The sequence below is a fragment of the Lissotriton helveticus genome, chromosome 3_2 (assembly GCF_964261635.1).
Source record: "Lissotriton helveticus chromosome 3_2, aLisHel1.1, whole genome shotgun sequence".
Taxonomy (NCBI): domain Eukaryota; kingdom Metazoa; phylum Chordata; class Amphibia; order Caudata; family Salamandridae; genus Lissotriton; species Lissotriton helveticus.
In genome coordinates, this window is record NC_136062.1 from 72311256 (window position 1) to 72337322 (window position 26067).

Consider the following 26067-nt stretch of genomic DNA (forward strand, 5'->3'; position numbering starts at 1 on the left):
GTAGCATCCATAGCACCGAGACCACCCTCCTTGCCGCCACGGATGACATCCGCATGCTACTCGACCAGGGCTACTCCGCAGCCCTCATCCTTCTAGACCTCTCCCCTGCCTTCGACATCGTTTCTCACCGCATGCTCGCAGCCAGACATCACGACGCAGGGATACAAGGAACCGCCCTCAACTGGGTCCGATCCTTTCTTTCCGCCAGAACCCAAAGAATCAGACTCCCTCCCTTCATCTCCAAATCCACCAATATCAACTGCAGAGTACCCCAGGGATCATCGCTCAGCCCCATTCTCTTCATCATTTACATGGCCCCCCTCGCCGCCATTGTGAGACAACACAGGCTCAGCATTGTATACTATGCCGACGACACTCAGCTTATCCTCTCACTCACGAAGAATCCCGAAGACACCAGACTCTGCTTCTAGAATGGAATGAAGAACGTGGCAGCCTGGATGAAAGACAGCTGCTTGAAGCTCAACTCAGAGAAGACCAAGGTCCTCATCCTCGGACCCTGCATGTCTGCCTAGGACAACATCTGGTGGCCTCCGCTACAGCAACGCCCTATACCCCGGAATCAACGGAACTCTACTACACAGGCTCCAGACCATCCAGAACGCTGCACCAGACTCGTCCTCGGGACTCCGCGTCACAAACACATTACCCAACACCTGCGAGACCTCCACTAGCTTCTCGTCGAGAAGAGGGTCACTTTCAAGCTCCTCACCCACGCCTACAAATCCCTCAACAACATCGTACCCAAATACTTCAATGGGAGAGTATCCTTCCACGTACCCAAAAGGAACCTCTGCTCTGCCGACCTCGCCCTGGCAGCGGTCCAACACATCCGCAGAAACAGAACTGGTGGAAGAGCCTTCTCTCCACATCGCATCAAAGACCTGGAATGTGCTCCCCGTGGACATCAGATGCTCCCCAACCCTGCCGTCTTCAGGAAGGACCTCAAGACCTGGCTCTTCAACATATCTGAGGCTGTGATTGATCTGGAGCTGCCCCCCCCCCCCTCCCTTGTGCTCACAAATCCCTGATTGATTGATTGATTGCTTTAGGTAATGGGGTTAGACTAAACCTAGAGGGATTCTTTGCTTCATACCTACTCAGATGCTAGGTACACTTAGGTACATCTAGATAGGCATTGTAGGAGTACGCGCGCTTTCTTTTATCATGCATTTTATATCCATGTATGTGTTCATGACTATGGCCAGAAACTATTCTCTCCCCGATAAGAGGAGATTCTAGTGGCACTGTGAGCTAGTGAATGTAAACAGGCTAACATATGCTGTGGGGGTGCTCAGATTTAATCTGCCACCAATCCTATAGTTTGTTATCCAAATGTGCAGGTCCTGCATGGGTACTATAGGAACTACACTACATGGGGCCACCATCGTTGGTTGGGTACTTATTTAATAGTAAAATCTGAGGAGTTCAGTCGTGCTTATTTTCAGAGTAGGAGAAATATCCTATTTATTGGCTGCTGTTTAATCAAGCTTGACAGGACACAGTGTTCCTAAAAAATTATGCATAAAAACCTTATCTTAGTTACCTTGAACAAACTACTTCATTTACAAAATGACTGAGGGCGAAGATCACCCGGTGGAGGCTCGACGCATCTCAACAGGAGATGAAGAGGTGGGCGGAATTCTATTGGCACCTAAATACAGATGTCCAATCACCCTAAAACTATCAGAAAATTGCTTACAAGCTTGGGGTGGCGTAGTAGCTTTTGTGATTGAGGCACATGAATCAAACAAAACAGAGGTATTCTACTTGTGGGTTACATTCCCAGCGGCAGATGCAATAACACATACATTTCCCTCATTCACAGAGGGAGATGCACCAGAGAAATATTGTCCGTTCGAAACATAGAGATTCCACTCACTTACCAGGAATACCAATACTGGTTCAAAGGCGCCCTACCCCACTTAAGAGGAGTAAGACTTGGTCAGTTAGGAAGACCAGGAGCAACATTGCCTATATTAGCAGGCTACACACCTCATCCTGTTATTGAAATATTGCCACACAGAGACTTACTCGCTCAACAGAAAAATGTAATTAAAAGAAGCAGTTGCAAGAAATGGAACTCAATCTCAGAGTACAGCAACCAAAATCACTCCCCAAACATTTCACGCAGTAATGGGCAAAATGCCCAAGAAACGCAAACAAATGCCATTCTGGGTAGGTCAGAAAAGAACACAGAGACCGTATTCCCGGATACTACCCAATTTGAGAAACACAGAATGCTAACAATCTGCTTGCCCATGGGGATAACACCACAGTTAGAGGACTGTACAACTTGGGGCACAGTCTCATCTGCCATATATACCAGCACTCATGGTATTCCTTCATTAGCAATGATACCCGATGTATTAAGACAAATACAGAACGAGTACGGAGCAGAGCCTGCTCTGAACTTTGGGATGAAGTTACTAAATAACTATGACCAGGTATCACTATAATACTAGCTAATATTAAGGGGGAAGCAGCGTCAGTGGCAATACCCAACGCCGAAGGGAGTTCAGTCCATTAGACAAACCACACAAACTACCCCAAAAAATTAAAACTGCGTATGCAGAATTAGGCAGAGACAGTTTGGGTGGGAAAGCTTTAAAAGCACAACTGATGGATGGGCAGTCCTGAAAAGGACACTTCTAAGCAGACACCTGCTTCTTCTAAAAAGAAGTGGGATATTAAAAAAAAAAAAAAAACTTTACAGAAAAAAGACCTCAATCCCGAGGTGGATCTCCTCAACAGGAGTACTCTGAAAAGAGGTAAAACCTCAGAAATAGGGATAATATTAGGAAACCTGACAGGTATCAGGATAGTGATACACGTTCCTCTCGTTTCTTTCTATGTTCATCGAAAAACTGATAGGGAAGGATGGTCAGAACACAAGAAGAGTGTACAAAGTCTAGAGACAAGCAGCACGCTCAAGACTATACGTCCAAAAAAGAAAAAAAGCCAAAATCAAAACCTCAGTTTAAAAAGAAGGTTGCAGGCCTGAAGATCAGACATGCCCAGAATTCTGAGGACACAACTTCTGAACGGGGAATGGGCTCTGATGATGCTAGACAGCGCGGCAGAAGTGCACGCCAGAACCTGAAGGAATTTCTGGTGACAGCGGACTTGAATGACTACATCACAGTGGAAATACTAGATAAAAGGGTGAGCGTCCCACATAAGTTACATGAAATAACACTTTCGGATGGAGGGGGACAAGCCCAGAAAAGTAAATGGTATCTTTTGGAAGAACCTGCCATCTGGTTATGACATCCTGTTAGCTGACCAAGATTGGCCGCCAGAATTCATAATGGAGTGCCCTAGGGGAGAAAATAAAATGTTTCCAGCCTTCTCCGACCTCGTTCCCATTCAACATAAACACACACATGCACGGGAGTGGGCAGTAGCCCAAGCACCAGCTTTATACAAAAATCATGCTGGATGGGATGAGAATTCAACACAACACGTGATCCTGTTAAAAGTTTCACCAAATGCTCAAAGGCAATGTTCAGTAAAGCAAGAAGCTAAAAAACAGGTCTGAGGGATCTTACATCAACTTGAATATCAGGCGGTCATTGAAACCTGCCCCTCACCGATGAACAATCCTTTGTTTCCCGTATCAAAACCGGACAATACATATCGTCTAGTTATAGATTACAGACATTTAAACACTTGCATAAAGACATTTGCTGTCCAAAACGCACACATTGCCGCATTAATGAATAACATTGTGCTGAAAAATAGAAAACAGTACTTAATATCTCAAATGGATTTTTCTGCCAAAATATAGCACCTGAAAGCAGGTATTTGACCGCATTCTCAGCGTTAGGTTCCCTGCGACAATTTTGTTGTCTCTCTCAGGGGTATAAGAAGAGCCCAGGGGTATTTTCAACAAGGGTAACTGAGTTACTCCAAAAATATGTGGACAATATTTATCTGCGGACGATGACTTAGAGAGGCATTTGACCAGGGTGAACACCATTATGGGATTCGCCTCTGAGGGCTACAAATGTAACTTTAAAAAATCAAAAATAGCCCACCTCAATGTCCTGTTTTGGGATATGAGCTGTCAAGTGAAAGGAAAAGTCTGGCAGTTATCTTTTTAGAAAAGTGAGCCCTGCTCCAACCTCCAAAAACATTAAAAAAATCTACAATCGGGGGCGTGGCTTAGCTAGCAATGTGGTAGGACGGGTCTCCCGGGAGCTCCCGGCGTCCACCATCATCTAAAGCTATTTCCAGCAGAGCCCGGGTCGATCACTACTCACCCAGAGGTAGCAGCAGTCCTGTGTAGCCCGGGGAGCCTAGGGTGCCTTTTCTTCGCGGTTCGTGGCTGTGGCGAGGATCGGCGGTGAGGAGACGAAGGAGGCCCTCGGGCGGGAGCCACCATTTTGAACAGTCCGTTCCGGAGACCTGCCTGGCTGCCTGCTGGCTCCGGAGGGGGGCGTCTGCGGTCCCTTCAGCTGGAGCGCCCGTGGGCCGCCATCTTGTGTGCCCCTCGAGGGAACTCGGCCTGCTGCCTTTCGGCTACCGGCCCTTGGAGGGGCCCTTGGGTCCCGAGGTGTGGGCTCTCCCCCCGAGGATTACAGCGGAGAGCCTGGCGAGAGGTGGTTACGGCGGTGGCAGGAAGACTGCTGCCGGGGCCCTGGAAACGCTCTCTGGTGCTGGCGTGGCCCACCTGGCAGGCGGATCGCTCCACGAGTGTCGGCCCTGCACAGAATTGGCGGCCCCCTCGAGGTGAGGAGTGGGGGTGGAGGTGGGGGCGGAGGTGGGGGCCTGCGCTGGTGCCTATGATGGGGAACTTTTGGCACCTGTGACCCTGCAAACCGCCATTCTGCACGGCTGCTGCCCGCTAGCCAGTAGCGAGTTGCGGGCTCTTGAGGTGTGGCCCCCCTCCTGGTGAGGTGACCAGCGGCGGAGCTGCGCTTGCTGCTGCTGGGCCCTGGGCAAGAACCTTGGTATTGGCGGAGCCCCCCCTGGCCTGTGAGGAGACCCGGCGAGGGGCGAGTGGCCCTCCTCTGTCCTGCCTGGGAACCCATGCTGCGAGGACTGGTGATCCGGGGGACCCCTGCGCTGCTGGGGGGTCGGCGGCGCTACCCTACCATGAGAGAATGCAGAGCGGTGTCCTAGACTGAGGGGTCGGGGCGAGTGGCGACGCGGTGGCCACTTCTCCCCCCGATCCGCTTCTACACCGATATCCACCGCCTTGGGTGTTTGGGCCCCCCCCCTGTGACGGACTTGGAGGGCATGTCCCCCGACTCCCCATAATCTGGGGAACTTGACGCCCAGCCCCACGGTACTGGACGCGCTCTGCCTGTGGTGGGGCCTCCATCTTGTGTGCATCATTGGGGAGATGCTGCCATTGTAACTTTGCTGCGAGACCCCTTGGCGACTCGTGTTTGGGCCGACTGGGATCCTTATCTGTGGTGCTCCACGGGGGTTGTTGAGAGGACTCTCTCCTACGGTCTGGTTATCACCTTCAACAGCCCCGACTTCGATCCTTGAGGCGCTGGTAGGCCGGGAGGGACACCTCAACAATGGCTATGACGCACTCCAAAGGGGGCAAAACTGAAGCAACAGTGCCCCCCAGGGACAACTCAGTGGTGGCAATGTGGGGCAAAGTGGGGGCAGCGGCACCGCGTGCCTCGGGAGACGTGGCCCCGGTGACGCAGGCATTTATGACATCCTTTATGTCGGAACTTAAAAATGGAGATTGGCTCCCTTCGCTCTGAGGTCTACACTTGTGTGCGGGAGCTGCGCCGGGAGGTCACGGCCTGGAGAAGACAGTTGATGCCCGCACTGAGGACCAAGAACTCCTGTGGCAACGCCTGGCAACGCTGGATGAGCAGCACATAGAACTACAGGTCAAGCAAGAAGACCTGGAGAATAGGAGCCGCCGGAACAACCTCCGCATCCGCGGAGTGCCTCTCAGAGAAGAAGGGAAGGATATTCTGACCTATGTTGCGCAGCTCCTCCATGAGGTTTGGGGAGACAACGATGCCTCGCCGCCGACCCTGGATCGCGCCCACCGGGTCTCTGGACCGCTGGGGCGCCCAGGACTCCTCCCGGATATCCTGACGAGGGTCCATTTTTTTACGAAGAAGGAGGCCATTCTGCGGGCTGCACGCAGCAAGCCAGACCTTACTTTTAGGGGTCCCAAAATCCAAATTTTCCCAGATTTAGCGCCCAACACCCTCCAGCGGCGGCGAGCCTTCAAGCCAGTGACTGAAAAGCTATGGGACCTGGGCATTGCTTACCAATGGGGCCACCCCTTCGCCCTTATCTTCCAGTGGGAGACCAAGCGGAGAGGTGTGAGAAATTCGTTGAGGCGGCGCAGCTTTTGCAGCTTCCGACATCACCGCCGGCGAGTCAGGTGCGCCCACGGAGACAGGAGCGTATCTCAGCTAAACCGTCCTGGCCAACGGTCCAACGACACCGCCGCTCACCCCGAGTAGATGAGCAATCCACCTCCCAGTCCAAGCAGGACATTATTGCCCACATCAAGTACCTGGAGGGAGACCGAGAGGAGGCTTCGTCTCGCCCGCCAACCCCGAGACCTTACAGGAGAACGTTCAAGACAACTCATGACCCATATGTTCGGGGAGTAGGCGCTCTCCCCCCTTTGCCTCAGGATGCCACTGAGGATGACTGCCCTACCTGGTCTTGGACCCCGGCTCCTATCTTTAGGGTGGGCGACGCTGGGGCTAAATCTCACGATGACCTCGGGACTGACTACGCCCCTCTCCCTGTTGATCCCTGAGGGAGTGACATCCCTGGGCATATCCGAACCCCCGGGTGTAGGATGCCCGATGGCGGGATCAGCTGGACTTGGCCCTGTTGGCCGCTGTTGGACCTTGTATTTTCTTCTTCTCTCTCTTCTTCCTGGCTTTCCTTACCTTCCTTCCTTTTCCTTCCTTTCTTCCTTACCTGTGCGAGGTGAGGGGTTGTGGGGCGATGGCGCTTGGCCTGAGCTGTGCTGGCGAACGGTGTTTGTGTTGGTGGGCGGCTGCAGGGGGGTGATGGCGGGGCGCAGTCTACTCCCCTTAGAACTCCAATATGACTGCCCCCTTACATAGTCCCCTGAAGGTCCTGACGCTTAACGTCAAGGGCCTGAACTCCCCCAATAAGAGGCGGCAGACCTGGCGATATCTCCTGCGGTAGAATGCTGACATCATACTTCTCCAAGAGACCCATCTTCTGCAGGCAGACGTTGGGCACATGGCGCACTCCAGATTTCCCCTCCAATTTTGGGCTGCAGCGAGCACTAAGACAGCAGTTGCGGCGATTCTGTGTTGACAGGGCATCAGGCGGGGGGACTCAGGAGTGAAGATGGGCGCTTCCTCAGGGTGAGCGTGGGCATTGGCCGGCGCACCTTCACTTTATGTAATGTGTATGCACCCAACCAGTTGCAGGATCGGTACCTACGCACGCTTCTTAACACACACGTCCCTCAGGGGGACCCCTCCCTGATCTCTGGGGGAGACTTTACCTTAGTTTGGGACCCGGATGCTGATCGTAGTGATACCTTGACCTACGGCTCTGGAGCCATGTCCTCTGCGTTGCGCACCCAGATCACGGACCTGGGGCTCTATGATGTATGGTGCTACTGCTCCCCGGGATTGAAAGATTATTCGTCCTACTCCCACGCCCACCGCTCGTACTCCCGTATCGACTATTTATTTATCTCCCACTCTCTGCTGAGGGATGTACTGGGCTCTCCTATTTCTGCTATCTCGCTATCGGACCATGCGCATGTTGACTTGCTGGTAGAGGATCCGGCCGTTCACACCGTTCGAGAGGCGCGATGGCGTTTGCCGCCGAGAGTCTTACGGGACGCGGCTAATGTAGACCGCATCAAGGAGGCCATAGACTCCTACTTCGCCAGCAATGACCTGCCGGAGACACCCTTCCCTGTCTTATGGGATGCCTTCAAGGCGACGATTCGGGGGCACATCACCACCCTCTCGATTGCACGGACTCGCGCGGCCAGGTCCCTCGAAGATGATCTTGAGCGGGACATAAAACGGGAAGAACAGCGGTGTAGGAGAGTAGGTTCTGCAATCCTATAGTCACCCCAGGTTTTTGCTTTTTGCTTCACTGGTTTACGACTTTCCCAGGCTGTGGGCCTGCTAATCAGACCCACAGCCTAGCTGTTCTCTCTCTAAATTGACATCCATGTACTTTAGGTGCATTTACCAATTGGTACTGGGCCACCTTATCAGTCCCTGTACAGTGTACCCAAGGCATAGGTGTACCCAGGGCCTACCAGGGGCTGCATCATGTATTATGCCACCCCTGGCTGGCCATCCAAAAACTGACACAACTGGCTGCAAGACAGCTGGGGCAAGGTGGTGTAATCACCCTTTGCTATAGATATAGTATACCTATATCTAACCCTAAAATAGACACACATATTCCTATCAGTCACTCCTATGGCAGGCCTTATCAATCCTGAAGGCAGAGTGCTTGGAATTATGCGAAATGGTGCTCTGGCATGAGCTGAGCCCGTTTGCAGCTTGCGGAACCAAGTCCTTATAGCTGTTCCATGATAACGCTATACCATATACTCTTAAGTGCATTATAATCCTAACTTTGGCATAGCATTATCAAAACATGTCGAGTAAGGTGTCATACGAATTGGAATACTACCCCCTCGCCAATTCTGGCGACGGGAGTAGCATTCCACCCTTCTAGAGGGACACGACATGTATGTAACTGTAAACCCCGGTTAAAGTTAACTCAAGCCTCAGCATCACAAAATGGATGCTGCCACCACAGACACAAGTCTGACATCCTGCTGCTGGGAGTCCTTCCAATGAGGGAGATTCAGACAAAGGGTTTCCTGCCTTGGGAGGTGCTAGCACCACCCCAGACATTTTGTGTATTAGGTAGGCTCAGGCTGAAAAGAATGAGACATGCCTGGGGCACACAAGGTGCCCTGTGCCTACACCGGTTCCAACCAGTTGCTGGGGCACTCCAGCCCCAGCTCTGGCGGGAAACTGGACAAAGGATAGGGGGTGTAACCACCCCCCTTCCTGGTCCCACCCAGGGGAGGGACCTAGTCGTAGTGCAGCCCCCTTTAGCTGAATAAAGGTAGGAGCTGGTCCCATTCGAGATTAGATTACTCTTGACAACTTCCACGAAGAACTCTTGACCTTCGACCTCCTGATATCCAGAAGACTGAAGAATCTCCCCTATGGTCAGGGAGTGACCATCCTGCTTCGCAGGCACCATCAAGCTCCTGTGCGGTTTGCTGCAGAGTCCTTCCATCCCGGAATCAGGCGACCCAGCTCGTTAAGACCCGGACCTCCGGACCTCTCTGACCTCTACCCACATCCACAGCACAGCTGGGACCCGTGGGTGCGACGAGCAACGTGAAGACGGCCATCTTGAAGAAACCTGCACAGCGCTTCCAGCACGACTCCTGAGGGTTCCTCAAGTGAGTGCATTGGGGACTGAGAAGCCCCACACCAACGCAGCTCCTGCACCAAAGACCAGCCCCCCAGCATCCCCGTGATCTGCGTGGGGCCCTTTTGCCTGGTTGCTGCCCTTCCTGTTGTCTGGTCACTTGCCGGCTGGCTAGTGACCTCTGAGACGACGACCCGAAGAAATCGACACTGCTAGTCTGGTCCCCCAGACTGGCCCTTGCTTCCTTGTGAAAGAGAAGCACCCCGGACCCTCCTGGTCCGCACCAGACGCCATCTTTGTTCCACCGCGTGGCTTGCATTAGTCAAGGCCTGTTGTCCCGATCAACGATCCGACACCGCCGACAGCAGCAGACTACGTGGGACAGCTCGTGCCTCCAGCCTGGTCATGAAGAGCAGCTCCTGGTCCGCGCAGCTACAGAGAGAAGCGACCCTTCCATCACCTGACTGCGGCAACAGCATCTCGTTCCCTCCTGGTTCCAGCACCGTCACTGACTAGTGACCAAGACTCTGTCCCCTTCCTTTTCAGGACTTCTTCCTTCCAGTTCCCTCCTTGGAACCACCGGACTCCTCCATCTGGCTGCCTGCCAGCAACTCCTTGTTTCAGGCATCACCGGGATCAACGCAGCAAACCCGACGCAACTTCAGCCCTATGCACCCGCAGCCTGTGGGTTAGGTAACTAAAGCTTCTAGGTGCTGAAGTCTGTGTCCACTATCCTAGTGTCCAGGTCCACTGTTGTTTTCCCTCCATCCAGCCGGGTTCGTCCGGAATCCGTAACTTTCCAAACTGTAAGATCCATAGACGTTGGTACGCATCCCGCGTGAGAGTTCCCACTCTGCACGTGAGTCCCGTGGGCCTCCTGCTCCTTACTTACCTAGTTTGTAGTATAGTCCCAGCGATCCTCCAGCCTCTGGATCTCCTTACAGTATTTTCCTTCCTCGCATTCCATTGTTCTGAGTATATGGTTTGCCGTGCCCCTCAGGCACACTTGTAGATATTGTGCGAACTCGTATTTCTTTTGTAGTATTGTCATGTGCTTAGCCCTCTGACCTCATAAAGAGTTCAGAGGTGTTGTTATTAATAAATATATCGTTTATTTTCATAACAACCTGTGTGGTGTCCTTTCATCCGGTATTCAAGGGGTTATATTGTGGTAAAACAGCTGGCTTCACATGCCAAAAGAGTTTAGCCTAAAGACTGCTTTTGTCCACGCTACTAGGATATCTGGTCTATACGGTTGACTTTACAACCAATCACCATAAGGGTTGTTTGGACTGATACAAGGTGATCACTAGAATTAGTGAGCATCATATATCAGGCCAACTTCTCACAAACGCACACAACAGCAAAGAGCTCTTCAGCATCGTAAAGGAACTCTCCAACCCCATCGCCAATGACATCCTGCCCTCACAAGAACTGTCCGACTCACTAGCCATCTTCTTCCACCGCAAGAACGCTGACATCCACGACCGCTTCAACACCACGACCGCCCCGACTACACCAGACTCCACCACCCCCATGAACACCACTAACACCAACCGCCTGACCTCCTGGTCTAACGTCAATAACAACGAGACACGCAAGGTCATGAACTCCATCCACTCAGGATCTCCGTCAGACCCGTGCCCACACCACGTATTCAACAAAGCAGACGCTGCCATTGTACCCCAATTACGGAAGGTCATCAACATCTCCTTCGAAACAGCGACATTCCCAGAAAGCTGGAAGCACGCCGAAATCAACGCCTTCCTCAAGAAGCCCAAAGCGGACCTCAAGAACTTCCGGCCAATCTCCCTGCTCCCGTTCCCGGCAAAGGTCATCGAGAAAATAGTCAACATGCAACTGGCCCGCCACCTGGAAGACAACAACATCTTGGACCAGTCCCAGTCCGGATTCAGACGAAACCACAGCACCGAAACAGCCCTTCTCGCCGCCACAGACTACATCAGACGCCAACTAGACAACGGCGAAACATCAGCCCTCATCCTTCTGGACCTGTCAGCCGCCTTCGACGCCATCTGCCATCGGACTCTAAAGACACGCCTCCTAGAAGCCGGAATCCAAGAGAAGGCTCTTGACTGGACCACGTCCTTCCTCACCGGAAGAACCCAGAGCGTCCGCCTCCCACCCTTCCGTTCCACAGCCACCAATATCATCTGCGGCGTCCCCCCGGAATCATCCCTCAACCCGACGCTGTTCAACGTCTACATGGCCCCCCTCGCACGAGTGGCCCACCATCACGACCTCAACTTCATCCCCTAGGCCTACGACACCCAGCTCATCCCCTCCCTCACCAAGGACCCACACACCGCCAAATCCAACCTCCATGAGGGAATGAAGGCCATCGCTGACTGGATGAGGAGCAGCCGCCTGAAGTTGAACTCGGACAAGACGGAGGTCCTCATCCTCGGACCCACCCCCTCAGCCTGGGACGACTCCTGGTGCCCGACCACACCTGGAACAGCACCAACACCCACCGACCATGCATGCAATCTAGGATTCATCCTCGACTCCTCCCTCTCCATGTTGAAGTAGGTCTCACTCTCCATGTTGAAGTAGGTCAACGCCGTCTCCTCCTCCTGCTACAACACCCTCCGCATGCTCCGCAGGATCTACACGTGGATCCCCACCGATACAAAAAGAATGGTGACACAGGCTCCCGTCAGCAGCAGACTGGACAACCGCAACGCACTCTACGCAGGAATCCCAGCCAAACACCTACAACGCATCCAAAACGCCTCTGCCCGCCTGATCGTCAACGCCCCCCGCCGCAGCCACATCACCCCCCACCTGAGAGACCTACGCTGGCTCCCCATCGACAAGATGATCACCTTCAAGCTCCTCACCCACGCACACAAAGCACTCCACAACGGCGGACCAGCCTACCTGAACGGCAGACTCCGCTTCCACACCCCCACCCGCCAGCCCCGCTCCGCCAGCCTCGCCCTCGCAGCTGTCCCCCTTCGGTGGCAGATCCTTCTCCTACCTCGCCGCCAAGACCTGGAACACCCTCCCTACCCACATACGGCAGACCCAAGACCTTCTCGCCTTCAAAAGGCTCCTCAAGACCTGGCTATTCGAGAAGTAGCAGCATCCCAACCCCCCAGCGCCTTGGGACCCTCACGGGTAAGTAGCGCACTTTACAAGTATGCTGACTGATTCATTGATTGAGTGTCTTGGACCTTGCTGGTCCCAACGTTGCTCCTTCTTCGCTTTCCACCCCTGTTACAGCTGCCAACTTACCTTGGGTGGTTCCTGGTGTCCCGAGCTCTTCTGAGTCTCGTGGTCCAAGTCTCGACTTCAGTCACAGTTTGCATTCCATTTTATTTATATGTGGTTTGGTCTTTCCCTGGAGACCACTATGGATTGTACCAGGTTTGCCACCTATAAAATAACTGCATCACCTTCATCCTGTCTAGAATGCATGCTTCAAGCCAGCCGAGCGGCACATCAAGATCAAATTACATACGTTCTTAGATTTTGCAATTGTGGAATTTTGCAGACTTTTCCAATACAAAAAAAAGCATTTGTTTTAAGGTCACAACTGTCTTTCATTAAGCTGATTACACTGGTACTGCGAAATTCTGGTCAATGAAGTTTAAAAGGCACAATCTGAGCTGCGCTATCTGGTCAGTCACAGAGGGTCGTTTAAACCCCAATTAGAGTCGCTACACCGAAAAGGAATCATGAGCCACCTCACGATGAAACCCTTGAAGAAGATCCTGCCAGATCACACGCTTGATCCTTTTCTACAGGTACTAAGAGCCCATCTCCAACCGACACTAACATATGGGAGCGAATCCACTTTCGGAAGAGATGCATTGACACTCGACAAGGTGATCGCCAAAACCTACAGGTCAATCTTTCAGCTACCCAGCTACGCATCTCCTGCACAAATTCGTCTGGAGTTCGGGGTACAAAAACAAACAGTGGAAAGAAGGGGTAGCTTTATAAAATGCTGGCACAAGAATAGAAATGCAGAGCCAGGCACCCTAAATACCCACCTTTGGACCGAACTGCAAAGACGAGAACGATAGCACGCCAGAGAGTATCTGACAGAATCTCTAGAAAGTCTCGAACTGACTGGCCTCTGGAACAGCACAGTAGACCACAAGAGCTTTAAAAAGCTAGTAACAAAAGCAACGAAAATAACATCGCTACTGGAAGACAAAGAAACTCTGGCAAAAAGGGCCCATGGATGGTTAGTGTTAAATGACTATAAAACTTTAAAGCCCCAAGCGTACCTAGACCATGGGTTCAAACAGAAGACCAAAGAGAAATTCTTAAAGCTGCGCCTAGGCATATTACCAATTCTCCCTCATTTGGCCCCATGGGAAAGGAACAAGGAAGACCAAACTTGCCGTCTCTGCGGAACAGGCTTTGAAGATCTAACCCACATAATATGTATTTGCCCAGGTTTAACTGACATAAGGAGAACACTACTACGCGTAATTTGGAACCAGAAGGGGATTAGATCCTGTCGACAGGCAGTTAAACTGTGTTTCAACCCGCAAGAGACTCAACTAAACTGCAGAACTACAAAATTCCTTGACGCAGTGGCAATGAGGATCAAGGAAGCACAAAAAGATGTAACAGTGCAATAGCCAGACACTGACACTGAGCATGCTTGGGTTGGCGACCCAAATGAGGCACATCGATTGACCAACCAATTAAATGAACTACAATATTTTAACCTTTGATAACCAATTTTTTATTCTTGATATACTTTCTTTTATAAACAATGTATTTTAATTGTGAGTTTTAATTAACTTGACAATAAATCTTATCTGGTCAGTCACTCAGTATCTCTTGCACATCTATAACATTTGAGGGTCATTTTAGAGCTCTCTCTGAGGCCGCAGCAAAATAGTGTGTTTAAATAATATGCAAACTTTTGTCCTATTGGTATGTGATTTATATAGCAAAGGTAGACACTATTAAATTTATGATGAATACATGAGTAATAACACGACTGGGTTATTATATAGAAAATTGAGCATAGTCTTTCAGAGGTTGACTGTTTAGAAAAGAATTCCCATACGTGAACAACACGTTAAAGAAACAAATAAAAGAGTATCGTTATTACAGGGATTCAGGTTTCGGAGTGGCAGTGGGACAAACTCAGCATTACTTATCAAATGTGCAATCTAGAGAAATAAGACACTTGATGCTGAGTTTAAGAGTTGACCATCTACAAATCCGTTGCTTGGGAAAAATATAAATTTAACTTGGCCATTTTGTGAGAGGTTGGGGCAATCTTTGATGCATAGTTTCTTATTCCAGATGCGAAGAGTCTAAGAAGTTTTAACTTATGCACATATTGCAGTGATTGGTAATTGTTTGTTTATAAATTGGGAACGAGGTTTTAAAGTATTTGATTCTATAGTGGGTATGTGTATAAAATGGGTGTCTGTATGTAATGTTTGTAATAACATAATTATTGCCGTATATCAAACTGAAATAAACTTGAAACTTCACTTTCAACTGGGATGATAAACTTGTGGCCAAGGAAGATGATTTTTAAACGTGACTTGAATGTTTACGGTAATGCTTTAGTAAAATATTTTCCCATGAAAATAAATATAACTATCCAAAGTTGATTTTCAATCAAAATTTCATTGAAAGTGATATTTTTCCTTATTCTGAGATGAACAACGTTCAGTTGAATACTCTAAATGAATAAGAGGACACAAGAGAAAAACACCCATCAGTTTAACCCTGACATAGTACTCCAGCCATGCAAAATAGCTTTTCAGGTGTCAGTACTCGATATCGTACACAACTGCATTTTTCATAATTTGATTTTCTTTGTTACTCCTCTCTAAACATTCAAGCACACCAAAATATAAAACACCACCTAAAAGGTTATAAAAGTGGGTCAAGGCTTCCCAAACTTGGAAAATCTGCATTAGCTATGAGATATTTGAAAGAGCTATACGTGAACGTGGTTCAGTGTACATAAATGCAGATTGTCAGTTTAAAAAATGCATTGTGCTTCATTGAAAGAAAATTATTAATCTACATTGCAAGCCAAACACGTAGAGATGGGGAAGTTTTCATTAAATCGTGAAAAGGCTGTGGCTTTCCCTTAGATATAATCTTGGACAGTAAAGTAATTACGTAATGCTTTGAGAAATACTGAAATGTTCACTACTGCATCTTAAGGATAAGTCATGGTGAACTAATTCAGCTGCAAGCCCTCAGAATTATTGTACTGAAAAGAAATGCATACACCAATGTAATATTTTTTTTTTCTTTTTGGTAGGTCATCTGAGTTCTTCTTCAATTTATCCAGTGTGCCTTGCACCTTATTTGGTGGTAACTGCTTGTTCTGACAAAAAAGTGCGTTTCTGGAGATGCTGCGTGACCAGCGATCCACTGTGTGGCATGCAAGAAGAGAACACCTACCACTGGAAAGAGTGGTCACTAATGAATGATGAAGATGACGACAATAAAAGTGCTGTTAATGTATCGGGGAAACCGGTAGCAGTTAGCTGTTCTTATACTGGACGTCTTGCAGTAGCATATAAACAACTTATTCAGCATAACGGCTGTGTTTCCAAAGAATTTTCTATGCATGTATGCATATTTGAATGTGAGTCTACTGGTGGATCCGAATGGGTCTTAGAGCAAACAATTAATCTTGATGATTTAATCAAGGTTGGAAATGTACTTGACTCACGGGTCAGTGTGGATAGTAATTTGTTTGTCTACAATAAATCTGATATATTTTTGAGCAGGGACAGATATCAGATGCCCAATATCAAACATTTAGTGCATTTGGACTGGGTTTCAAAAGAAGATGGATCGCACATACTTACAGTTGGGGTAGGTTCAAATATCTTTATGTATGGGCGACTTTCAGGAATTGTGACAGATAACGTAAACAGCAAAGATGGCATGGCTGTCATTACCTTACCACTGGGTGGTAGTATTAAACAAGGTATCAAATCAAAATGGGTGCTACTGAGATCCATAGACTTGGTATCCTCTGTAGATGGGACACCATCCTTGCCCGTTTCTTTGTCATGGGTAAGAGACGGTATATTAGTAGTTGGAATGGACTGTGAAATGCATGTATATGCACAGTGGAAGCATGCTGTTAAATTTGGAGATGGTGAAACTGAAAGTTCAATTTTTGAAGAAACGTCAGGACACCATCTGTCCGGTTCCGTTGACACAAAATTGCTTGCAAAGAAAACTGGTGTTGTTGATGGCACAAAGACAGTAGATGATGTATTTGCAACTTCCACTGGGATCCAGGATGGCGGTCTATTTGAAGCAGCCCACAGCCTTTCCCCTACACTTCCACAATATCATCCAACTCAACTTTTAGAACTCATGGACCTCGGAAAGGTTCGAAGGGCAAAAGCGATTCTTTCCCATTTAGTTAAATGCATTGCTGGAGAAGTTGCAATTGTTAAAGATGCAGATACTGGTGACACTGCTACACCAAAACGTCATCTTTCTCGAACCATTAGTGTAAGCGGAAGTACAGCAAAGGACATGATCATAGCTGGAAGAGATGGTACTAGAGAGTACACAGAAATTGATTCCATTCCTCCACTTCCCTTGTATGCTTTGCTTGCGGCTGATCAAGACACATCTTACAAAGTTTCAGAAGAGGTCATTAAAAATGCTCAGCACTCTAAAAATAAGTTTGAAAATATAGCAGGTGATCAGTATGCAGACTTGTTTCAGGTTCAGAGTGTTACAACTGATGACTTTGTTGGTTTTGAAACAGAAAGGCGGGAAAACAGATCAAAAGTTATTAACCTTACCCAGTATGGCCCTACTTACTTTGGCCGAGAACATGCAAGCGTTCTTTCAAGTCATCTTATGCACTCAAGTTTGCCAGGTCTCACTCGGTTGGAGCAGATGTTTCTTGTAGCTTTGGCAGACACAGTAGCTACAACAGGAACCGAGCTTGGCGAGAGCAGAGATAAACATTATAAAGGTAAGAAACAAAGTTAAATAATATTTTAAATGGAATGTTTGAATCATAAAGTAAAACTGTGTTGAGTCGAAGTAAACAAGCTAGACAGTAGGTCTCTCTTTACCTGCAAACCTTTTGGTTACTCCAATGCTTGTTTTATGTATAAATGTTTTGTAAAACTTTATTACAGAAACCATTTCAAGATGGCACGCTGCATGGGCATTCATGCACTCATTTGTAACACATTTAATTAAAGATGGCTAACATTGCGTGTTCTTTGAATGGTGTGCAAACTTTTAATGGTTTTAAAACCCATTTAAAGGTAGGCGACGCTTGCAGTGCTGGTATGCAATGCAGCGGCAGCAAGGATCTTTTAGTACTGTCTTATGAGCAGCCGGTCCGCAAATCACTGACTCACAGGTCTCTGGTACTGAAGGGGCTATTTCTTGTGTGGCTGAATAAGACGGATTGCGCCTCATTTTGGGCAGAATTAGTCTTCTTACATTGTAAAACGAAAATATCTTGGTTAACATCAGATCTAGAAATTACGATTGAGAGGTAGTATGTTTTTTTCTCTCCTGTGTTGTAGGGTTCTTAAATCTCTGCCCATCCTGTTTTCATGACCTTGGAGCATTATTTGTTTAAAACATCACGGCCTGATGTACTGTTCCCATTCTGAAACTAGCCATGTGTAATTTGCACACTGATTTGAGAATCGGAAAGCAATTTCAGATGCTGTAGTAGGGACACATCACCAACTGTACATTTGCTGGAGATCACAAAACAACCTGTCTGGTGAATATTAGTTATGCTGTCTGTATTTCTCAACCCCGTGTGAAATTCATGTTAATGCAGAGATGGAGGCCTGCAAGAGACTACATATCTCTATCCCTGTATTTGCCTTCCCAAATGAGAAACATTCATTTAAAGCATCTTGAGTCCATTAAAGACCCAGGTGCTGCTTTAATAACTTATTTCCCCTTTTGAGAAGGATTCAGGAGCAACAGGCCTGGTCCCCACTAATCTGCCAACATGATTCCCAATGGCAACTTGCCCCATAAGGACATTTTTCTCTTCCCGAATCATTTACCACCCAGCTCGCAGGTCTCTAACTGATCAATGACTTGGGACTGGAGTTGCAGTCACAAATCATTGATATATTTTATTGTGGATCCCAAACAGGAGCTGGCTGTTCAAGCCGCTCACCTGACCTGCGGTGCCCATTTGTAAGAGCGCGCCCGCCTCAAACAGGTCAGCGTTGCTAGTGGATGACGCACAGGGGGGATAAAATGGAATGCGGACCCATTTCGCAGCATAGATTGAGTTGACTTCCAGAAACTGTTGGTTACAGAATCGCTGCTGCGCTGTGCGAGCCTGCTAAGGGCGCGTTTGCCTTTTTTAATTAAACATTGCCCGTTTTAAACATGGTTTAAAAAATATTAATAGCTGAATTACCTGCACTCTGCACTTTGAATCAGGTTGCCATTTTGGGGTTATTCTGTGCTGTCTGCCAAACTGCTCACCTTACCTGCAGTCTCCGTATGTTAGAGTGGGCCCCCCTCAAACCAGGTCAGTGTGCTAGTGGCTGACGCACCGGGGGATAAAACGGAATACTGACGCAACCGTGCAGTGGACGCACTGACGGGCACGCCGCGGGCAAGCCCGTCGGCACCCCGAGTGCGCCGTGCGCCAGGACCCCTGCCTTGTTTTCTACCACCACTTACTCCAGGAACCTACTGGTGGCTCTAAACAAGGGTAAGTGTGGGAATCACACATTGGTCATTAGTGGGATGCACATTTCTCCCAATATCTGTCCACAGTGTAACTACTCCCTGGCTAGCAACAATCTATCAGCCCCAACCGTGGCCACAAGCTCTCTTGATGAGGTTACCCACCCATCGAACACCTCTAGGATAATGAATAACTACCATACACTGGAAGGTCCGCCACCCTCCACCTTCACACGGCCATCTTGCTTAATGCAAGGTTGGTTATCAAACACAAACTGGTGCTTGAATGCCTGCTGCAGCTAACTGATCCCGACCTAATTTTCCTTACGGAAACCTGAGCTACTCCCACCTCTGAACCAGACTGGGTGGCAGCACTGCCACCAGGCTACTCGCTTGCCGCTGTGCCTCGAATGGAAAAAAATGGGAGGAGGTATAGCAATCATCTATAGAGAAGAATATAAGCTCAAATTTGTGTCAGTACTCCTACCTTGAGCCAAAGCTATGACATTTAATATCAAAATTAGTAATAAGCTATCCTTCCCTGGTCTGCTCCTTTACAGACAACCAAGGCCTACTCTCCTTCATGGAGTTCTGTCTGGACACCTCCTCGTTCACAATATTAGGGAATTTTAATTTTCACTTAGAATTCCTTACTGACTCCTTGACCATGACACTACTTGATTTTATGGAGGGCTTCGGCCTGTCACGGATAGTAGTAGGACCTACACATAAGGCGCTTCACACATTGGATGGAATTTTTACCAACCATACCCCAATTGAGAGTAATAGAATACTGCCACTAACATAGACAGACCATAGGGCAATATTTTTAAATCTTCTTGATGGGCATACCCCAATCCCATCAGCAGCATACCAACCCCCAACCTACGCACAGTCCGGGCAGAAAATTAGTCCCAACGCCCTAACCGACCTTCTGATCAATAACGTGCCGACACTAGCGTTTGTCTCCAATACGGATGCGGATAGCTACGATAATTGGGTCAGATCAGCCATAGACCAACTGGCTCCTATAAGACCGGTTAACCAACGAAGGCACAAAACTACTGCACCTTGGTACTCCGCAGAGCTGAAAACTTTAATATCCAAATGCAGACGCTCAGGACATTAATAGAGGGTGGACTACAGTGTAGAGGGTAAAAGCAACTATAAACAGATACTAACAGAATACAAAGCTGCTTTCATAAGGGCCGAAAAGGAATTATACACTGGTAAGATAAAGGGGGCATATACCTCTACCATAGAGCTTTTTAAGACTGTTACTGTGCTATCCAAGCTCCAACTGGGGAATCTGTTTACCCCTGATCAGACCTTATGTGACAAAATGGCCTCTTTCTTCCAATCAAAAGTCCAAACAATTTACAGGGAACTTGAAGTGTCAGGCTCTGTCCCGCCTAATCCACAGTTCAATGCAATGGAGGAGGGGCTAGCAAGTACTAACTACCTGATCAATTTTACACCAATGACGGCTGACTCTGTGAATGATCCCGTACTGACCATCAAGTCAGGCTCTCCGGATGATCCGTGCCCGCCCGACAATATCCATGGTGTCTCGAACCAAATCAGCTTGCTACTCTCCCCCTCTTAAACATTATTATGAGGTGAGGGGACTTCCCGTTAGCGTGGAAGAATGCGTTCATGAGGCCTATTCTAAAGAAACCATTCTGGATAATGTGACGTAACAAGTTACCGACCTATCTCTTGCCTCCCTCTGGCGTCTAAGGTTTTAGAGAAAGACATAAACTCAGAACTAAATGATTACCTGGACTCCAATAATCTACTTGACAGTACTCAACATGGTTTCCGTTCTAGCCATTCCACTGAGTCTGCCTTAGTCATGGCTATGGAGGAAATCCGATGGCAAATTGACATGGGTGAAGGGCGGTCCTGATCCTACTTGACCTATCTGCCGCCTTCGACATGGTTAATCACTCAGTTCTTATGCAATGGCTGAAGGCGATCGGGATTCAGGACACCGCGCTTGCCCTCCTGACCTCTTTCTTGACTGGCAGAGAACACACGGTATGCTGCGATAACCTTAACTCTGACAAATTTTACCTCCCTTGTGGAGTCCCACAGGGGTCGGCGCTTTCACCCACATTGTTCAACGTACATGTGACTCCACTGGCTAAACTAGTCAAAGACCACGGTTTCTCACTTGTATTGTACGCCGGCGATATACAAACATGATTTCAATAACCTCCACAGAAGATGCGCCGTCGGCTAGGTTCCACAACTGTCTTGACCACATCATACAATGGATGCACCTTAACCATCTAAAATTAAACACTCAGAAGACAGAGGTTATGGAGTTCAGCACTGGTCCTCCCATTTGGAACTCCACTTGGTGGCTGGCAGTGGCAAGAGTCTGTCCATTACCAGTGGCCAAATTGAGAAACCTAGCTGTTGTATGTGACGCTCAGTTTTGCGGGACAGTTCAACCAGGTAACCTCGTCCTGCTACTTCACTCTAAAGATACTGTGGAAGATTTTACCTTTTCTCCTGCTGGAGTTGAGGAATACTGTTCTGGTAGCTCTCGTTTTATCTTGGATTGACTACTGCAACGCCCTTTACATAGTGGTTGATAAACTGCAATTAACCAAATTGCAAACCTTGCAAAACGCCGCAGACCGAACCTTATTGAACATCCCTAAATATAATCATATATCTGGGGCTATTAGGAATCTCCACTGGCTCCCAGTCAAGGAGTGGATTGAATTCAAGGCATTATACCTGATTCATAAAACCCTGTATGGAGGTGGACCATCTGAATATCTCAAACTATTCCAATGGTACACCCCCTGACGCTCACTGAGATCAGCCAATCAAGCTCTGGTAAACGTCTCTAAAGTCAAGAAGACAAAATGAGTGGCAGATGCCTCTCCCATCTAGCTTCGAAGCTCTGGAACAAGCTGCCTCTGAACATTAGATCCCAACCTGTCCGTTCACAATTCTGGGGCTTATTTAAGACCTGGTTCTTCCCCACTCAGTAATGACTTGACCTTTCTTGGTTTCATCTCATACTTCTACTACCCCAGCGCCAAGATGTGTCGACAATCGAGTGCTTTATAAACCTCTTACTAACTTACTTTGCTGTCTTTCTTTATACCTCTCATTTTTGTGATAGTTAAAGCACTCTTATAATTCAGAAAGACTCTTCCAATTTGTTAAATGTCTTTTATACTTTTAAAAAATATAATTTGCAGTTGCAAACTCAGTGATTGCAAATGAAGCCCATAATCTGTTGTTCAAGTGTTCCACGACTGGCCTTCCAATCATGTTCCATTGTGTCATTCATTCTGTTTTTATTTTCTTTACAACATAGCATGACACTGAAATGAAGTTTGCGCTAGGATGCTCTTCTGTTGCTTCTGATTTGACCTACATGTAAAATAGCAGTGTTTCTTCCTGGGCTTAATATAGCTACGTGACGTGGGGACTTGAACATTGCTTTGCCCACACACTCTCTGTGGGAACTTGATCATCATTATAATCACACACTAACTTAGTGGGGACTTGAAAATTATTACCTTCACACTCCATCACTGTGGTGACATATTCCTATTCTTGAACGGAGTCTCGGTTTGGAGTTGATTTTTTTTGTAAACAAATTTTATTCAGTTTTCCATTGATCATATATATGACAGTTTACACATTTCTTGTGCATATTGCATTCAAATGTACAGTATTGCGCCATTTTAAGGATCTAACATGTCATGTTCATGCTCTGAGCTAGGCCGTCCATAGCTCCATCTCCGGCGTCGTCAGCATGATCCCCAGATGCATTAAATGTGCATGTGCTAACTTTTTGACTCTATCCTGGAGGGCAGTAACACGCCACCCTATGCTCGGTTGGGAGTTGATCAACCTTATCTTCACACTCAACCTTTGTGGAGTCTTGATCACACACAATCTCTGTGGTGTATCAACTATGCTATAATCACGCTAGCTTTGTGAGTACTTGAATATTATTATCTTTACATTCTACCTCTGTGGGTACTTCCGTGACAACTGTAGACTCTATCTCGATTAAATCACACACATTTCTTTGTGGGTACTTGAATATCTGTCAATCAAAGAGGGGAGGAGGAAGTCTGATCTATTCAGCGTCCTATAATAATATCCGCTGATCAATGGGAGAAGGATCTCTTGTCCTGCATAACCAGGGTATGCAGGAGGAACGTGGGGTGTCCCGTGTAAAAGACCCTCATGCACGTGATGGGAATGTTAGTAACAGCGGTATATGTTGGTTCTCCGCTCTTCATTCACGTGTGTGCATAATCATCGAGTCAGTATGGTTATGCAGCCTCCACCAGGAGGTTCTTACCCATGGTTAAAACAGTAGTGAACTGGTGACGTGAATGGTGCTGGGAATAAAATACCCAGACAGCCAGATGATTCAATTTATTCGGTCTGGATTCGGGTAACTAGAAAGAACTTATAAAAGTGCGTTTAATGGACTGATTATGAGTTTTAGCGCACTTAAAGTTAGTGGTGAAAAATGGCCGACATGTTTCAGCCCAACATGCCTAATTAGGACTTATGGGCTTTCTTCAGGACCACGAGTGAATTAGTGAATCAGGTGAAAACTAACAGTGTGTATTTTCTGTGAGAAAGAGGGAAATTATCAACCTGTTTCTTGGGAAAAAAGGTCACAGTGTACCTTGAGCGTACATTTTACACTTTTCATCGGGTGGACGGGTATCGAGGGGGCTTAACTAGCGCTCCTTTCCTCGTGCGCCGCTTGTGCTGACGCTGCCCTGTCGAGCCGGAAACGTGGTCCTGAAGAAAGCCCATAAGTCCTAATTAGGCATTTTGGGCTGAAACATGTCGCCTATTTTTAACCACTAACTTTAAGTGCGATAAAACTCATAATCAGTCCATTAAACGCACTTTTATAAGTTCTTTCTAGTTACCCCAATCCAGACCTAATAAATTGAATCATCTGGCTGTCCGGGTATTTTATTCCCAGCACCATCCACGTCACCAGATCACTACTGTTTTAACCATGGGTAAGAACCGCCTGGTGGAGGCTGCATAACCATACTGACTCGATGATTATGCACACACGTGAATGAAGAGCGGAGAACCAACATATACCGCTGTTACCAACATTCCCATCACGTGCATGAGGGTCTTTTACACGGGACACCCCACATTCCTCCTGCATACCCTGGTTATGCAGGACAAGTGATCCTTCTCCCATTGATCAGCGGGTACTTGAACATCACCATAATCACACATTATCCTTGTGGGGACATGAGCACCACTAGAATCACACACTATATTTGTGGGAACTTGAACATCACTATAATCATTCACTAACCTTATGGGGCAATTAAAGTCACGATTATTGTACCTTATCTTTGTAGGGGCTTGAACCCTATTTTAATCACATACTATCTTTGTGGGAACTTGTACATCACTATAATCACACAATGTCTAATGTCCTTCTAGGGACCTGAGCATCACAATAACCACATACTCTGTAGAGACTACGGTGCTGAGGAAGCATCCTCTCCCCAACGGAAGATAGCAGTAACCAACAATGAAGTATCCTTTCTACCTGTTACTGCTACAGCAACTGTACAATCAACTAGTACAGAAACACAGATTTCAATTTGGAATCCTGACACAAATCCTGTTGACATAAATATACCACAGATCGAGTAATCTCCCAGTTCTAAGAAACCTGCAGAGCTGCCAAAAATAGATTGGACTGCCTCTGGCTACTTCATCGACTTTGATTACTTTTCCTCTGCAGCTTCTGATGCACCAACACCTCTAATGTTTCAAATGAAACTGCCTCTTCTGAAAGATACATCTGCCATGGAATTCCTCACCTTGTGAATATCCCCTTGCGTTAGCAACATTCAGAAATTCTTTTTGTAGCTTCGCGCCGACGTGGGCGATGTCACAGAGGCACTGCATCGTGCGCGACTCCGATGACGTCACCAACACCATAATAGGCACATGCCGGCGTGATGACGTTAGTTCCCTTTTTTCCGCGTCGTCGACGCTAACGGTTTCGGGGAATCTCTGTAGCTGTTGGTAACTTTGTTACTGTTTTCTCTGTTTTCTTGCTTCTTTGTCTCGCTGAAGATGTCGACTAAGAAGACCGGGCTCAAGCCATGTGGAGAGTGCGGCAAAATGATGTCAATCACGGACCCGCACGAGGACTCTATCTGGTGCCTGAGTTCGGACCATGATGTAGAAGGCTGTTCTTCATGTAAAAAGGTGAACCCGAAGGCGCTTCGAGAGAGGGAGACTAAACTTCTGATGGCGAAGTTGAGAGGAAGAAAAGAAAAGAAGACTTCGAGATCGCGTTCGGGAGGGCGAGGTCGAAGTCGAGGTCGAAGTCAAGGTCAAGATCCCGCACGGCGTCGCCTTCGAGGTCGTCATCCGATCATGCTTCAAAGTCGAAAAAGAAGCATAAGAAGCTAAGGCATGAATCTCGACATCATTCCGGTAAGGATTCGGACTCGAGACCGAAGTCGCCTAAGAGGAAACATGGAAAGGATCTGGTGTCTCCATTGCCAGAGGTCTTGGATCCAGAAGTTGAGGCTTCACCTTTGAAGTCGCAGGCTCAGTCTCCGGCTCGGGATTCGAATCCATGTCAGGCGCCGTCTCCGGCTCGAGAGGATGTAGAGGTCCCTTTGTATGAGGGTTTGGTGTCTATTACACATCCATCCATCTGTGGAGGGGGAGGCGAATCCCGAACCTCTGAAGGGTCAGTCTGTGGGTTCTTACCCGCCTTTCCCGGCTCCAGGTCAAGACCCTTCTGCGTTTTTAAACGATATGTATGGAGTCTATTCCAGGCATGGTACCCCTCTGGTGCACCTTCGGGTCCCATGGGTCCTCTATCGTTTAATTTAGGAGTTCCCCACTCCTATGCTCCAGCTCCCTTTATGCCATTTATGCCGGCTCCGACGCCGCCTTGGC

The 26067-nt window shown here is 47.9% G+C and overlaps 1 protein-coding gene across 2 annotated transcripts in view; it reads left to right on the forward strand.

Moving 5' to 3' along the window:
* DMXL2 (Dmx like 2) overlaps positions 1-26067 on the forward strand; it is a 1907871-nt gene that overhangs the window by 609832 nt on the left and 1271972 nt on the right. For both annotated transcript variants that reach the window (XM_078684818.1, XM_078684819.1), the window contains exon 18: positions 15707-17398. In XM_078684818.1, the coding sequence (XP_078540944.1) occupies positions 15707-17398 (1692 nt within the window). The remainder of the gene's footprint in view (positions 1-15706; positions 17399-26067) is intronic.